Source organism: Lepidothrix coronata, unplaced genomic scaffold (assembly GCF_001604755.1).
Source record: "Lepidothrix coronata isolate B3197 unplaced genomic scaffold, Lepidothrix_coronata-1.0 Scaffold58, whole genome shotgun sequence".
NCBI lineage: Eukaryota > Metazoa > Chordata > Aves > Passeriformes > Pipridae > Lepidothrix > Lepidothrix coronata.
In genome coordinates, this window is record NW_016690238.1 from 3,602,074 (window position 1) to 3,603,650 (window position 1,577).

Consider the following 1,577-nt stretch of genomic DNA (forward strand, 5'->3'; position numbering starts at 1 on the left):
GGCCAGGGCTCCCAGCATGACCTGGCCTTTGCTCTGCACACAGGTTTGCAGTGCTGACCATCAAAGCCCTGCTGCACCGTCTGCGCTGTGAGAGCGTGTTGGTGGCCATGGAACGCAAGCGTGGCTGGGACACGCTGCTCAGCGCTGACACCCACCACTACGCGGTGGGTCTGCTGGCCAGGTGAGACCCCCTTGTCCCCGCTGCCCCTGTCATTTCTGCCTGTGCATGGGGCACCCCACACAGTGGTCGTAGGCCAGAGGACCTTGTCACTGAGGGATGGCTGAGCAGAGTGAAAAAGGCTGGGAGAGGCGGGTACACAGGAGGAGCCGCCTCCCAGAGTGCCCTTATCCTGGGGAAAAAACAGGCCTCTGTGAGTCCATCTCGGGAGAGGTTTGCCCACCAGGCTCAGGGTCAATGGGTGCCTTTTTCCCCCTCACAGGGAGATGCGCTGTGTCTCCAGCCCCTTGTGTTCCCGCATCACACTCCACCTGCTGGAGCTGCTGAGCAGGGAGGAGCCCCACTTGGAGCTCCTCACCATGGCATTCCTTGTGGAGGTGAGCCTAATGGCAAGCGCTGCCTGGCCGAGCTACCTTCACCTCTCTGCCCTCTTGGGGGGCCCAGCCCTGTGTGGGTCTGGGCTCCTGCCAGCCAGGCACCCCGTCACTGCTCCATGACTTTCAGGTCCTGGACTGCCTGGACATGAGTGACTGGGGAGGCAGTATTCTGCAGAGCCTTTCAAGGCACCTCAGGAGCGACTGCCCAGAGAGGCGTCGCCTGGCGCTCCGAGGCCTCCTGGTGCTCAGCCAGGATCCTGCGATGGTGAGAAGGGGCAGATGGCTGAAGCCATGCTGGAATCCTGGGGCTGGGGAACGCAGTCGCTTGGGCTTGGCTGGGCTTTGGGAGCTGTGGCAGCTGCACCCAGCTCTGCTGCCTCCCCGCTCAGCTGCCCGAGTCCCTCAGGATAGGCCTTTGGCCTCTGGGCCCCGCGGCAGCACGTGGGGCTGCCCCGCCAGAGCGGGGTTGGGGCTGCAGCCGTTCATGGATTCACAACACAGCATTGTGTTCCACACAGGCTGACGGCATGCAGAGCCTGACACAAAGCTTCACGGAGCTACTGTGGGATGCAGACGGAGAGCTGGTCTGGATGGCCCTCACTGTATGCATCAATCAAGTCCAGGACAGAGGCATCCCAATCTCCACCCCCACTGCCCTGGAGCTGGCTGAGGCACTCCAGACACTCTTTGGCTACGTAAGGCTCTGTGCCCCTCACCCCAGGCGCTGGGTGCTGCCAGGAAACTGTAGCCTGCGGATTTGCAGGCTTGTGCCCCGGTGGGCCTGGAGCAGCCGGTGCTGAGGTCTTTTCCTCTCACTTTCCATCAGGACAACATCCACGTGCAGCTGCTCTCCGTTCACCTTTTCCGAAGGGTGTTGAAGCTGGTAGTGGAGGAGGGAAAACAACCCCTGCAGACGCACGTGATCCAGAGCCTGCTGCCACTCTTCTTCCTCTCGCATGATGAGAACGAGCACCTGGCAGACGTGAGGACTTTCTGGACTGTGGTGTCCCCGTGGGAGGGGG

General features: G+C 62.1%; 1 protein-coding gene across 1 annotated transcript in view; it reads left to right on the top strand.

Moving 5' to 3' along the window:
• Positions 1-38: 38 nt before the first annotated feature.
• LOC108498260 overlaps positions 39-1,577 on the top strand; it is a 3,934-nt gene continuing 2,395 nt past the window's right edge. Inside the window, exons 1-5 of the mRNA XM_017816738.1 lie at positions 39-181; positions 441-555; positions 683-820; positions 1,074-1,250; positions 1,382-1,537. Coding sequence (XP_017672227.1) covers positions 108-181; positions 441-555; positions 683-820; positions 1,074-1,250; positions 1,382-1,537 — 660 coding nt within the window. The 5' untranslated portion in view covers positions 39-107. The remainder of the gene's footprint in view (positions 182-440; positions 556-682; positions 821-1,073; positions 1,251-1,381; positions 1,538-1,577) is intronic.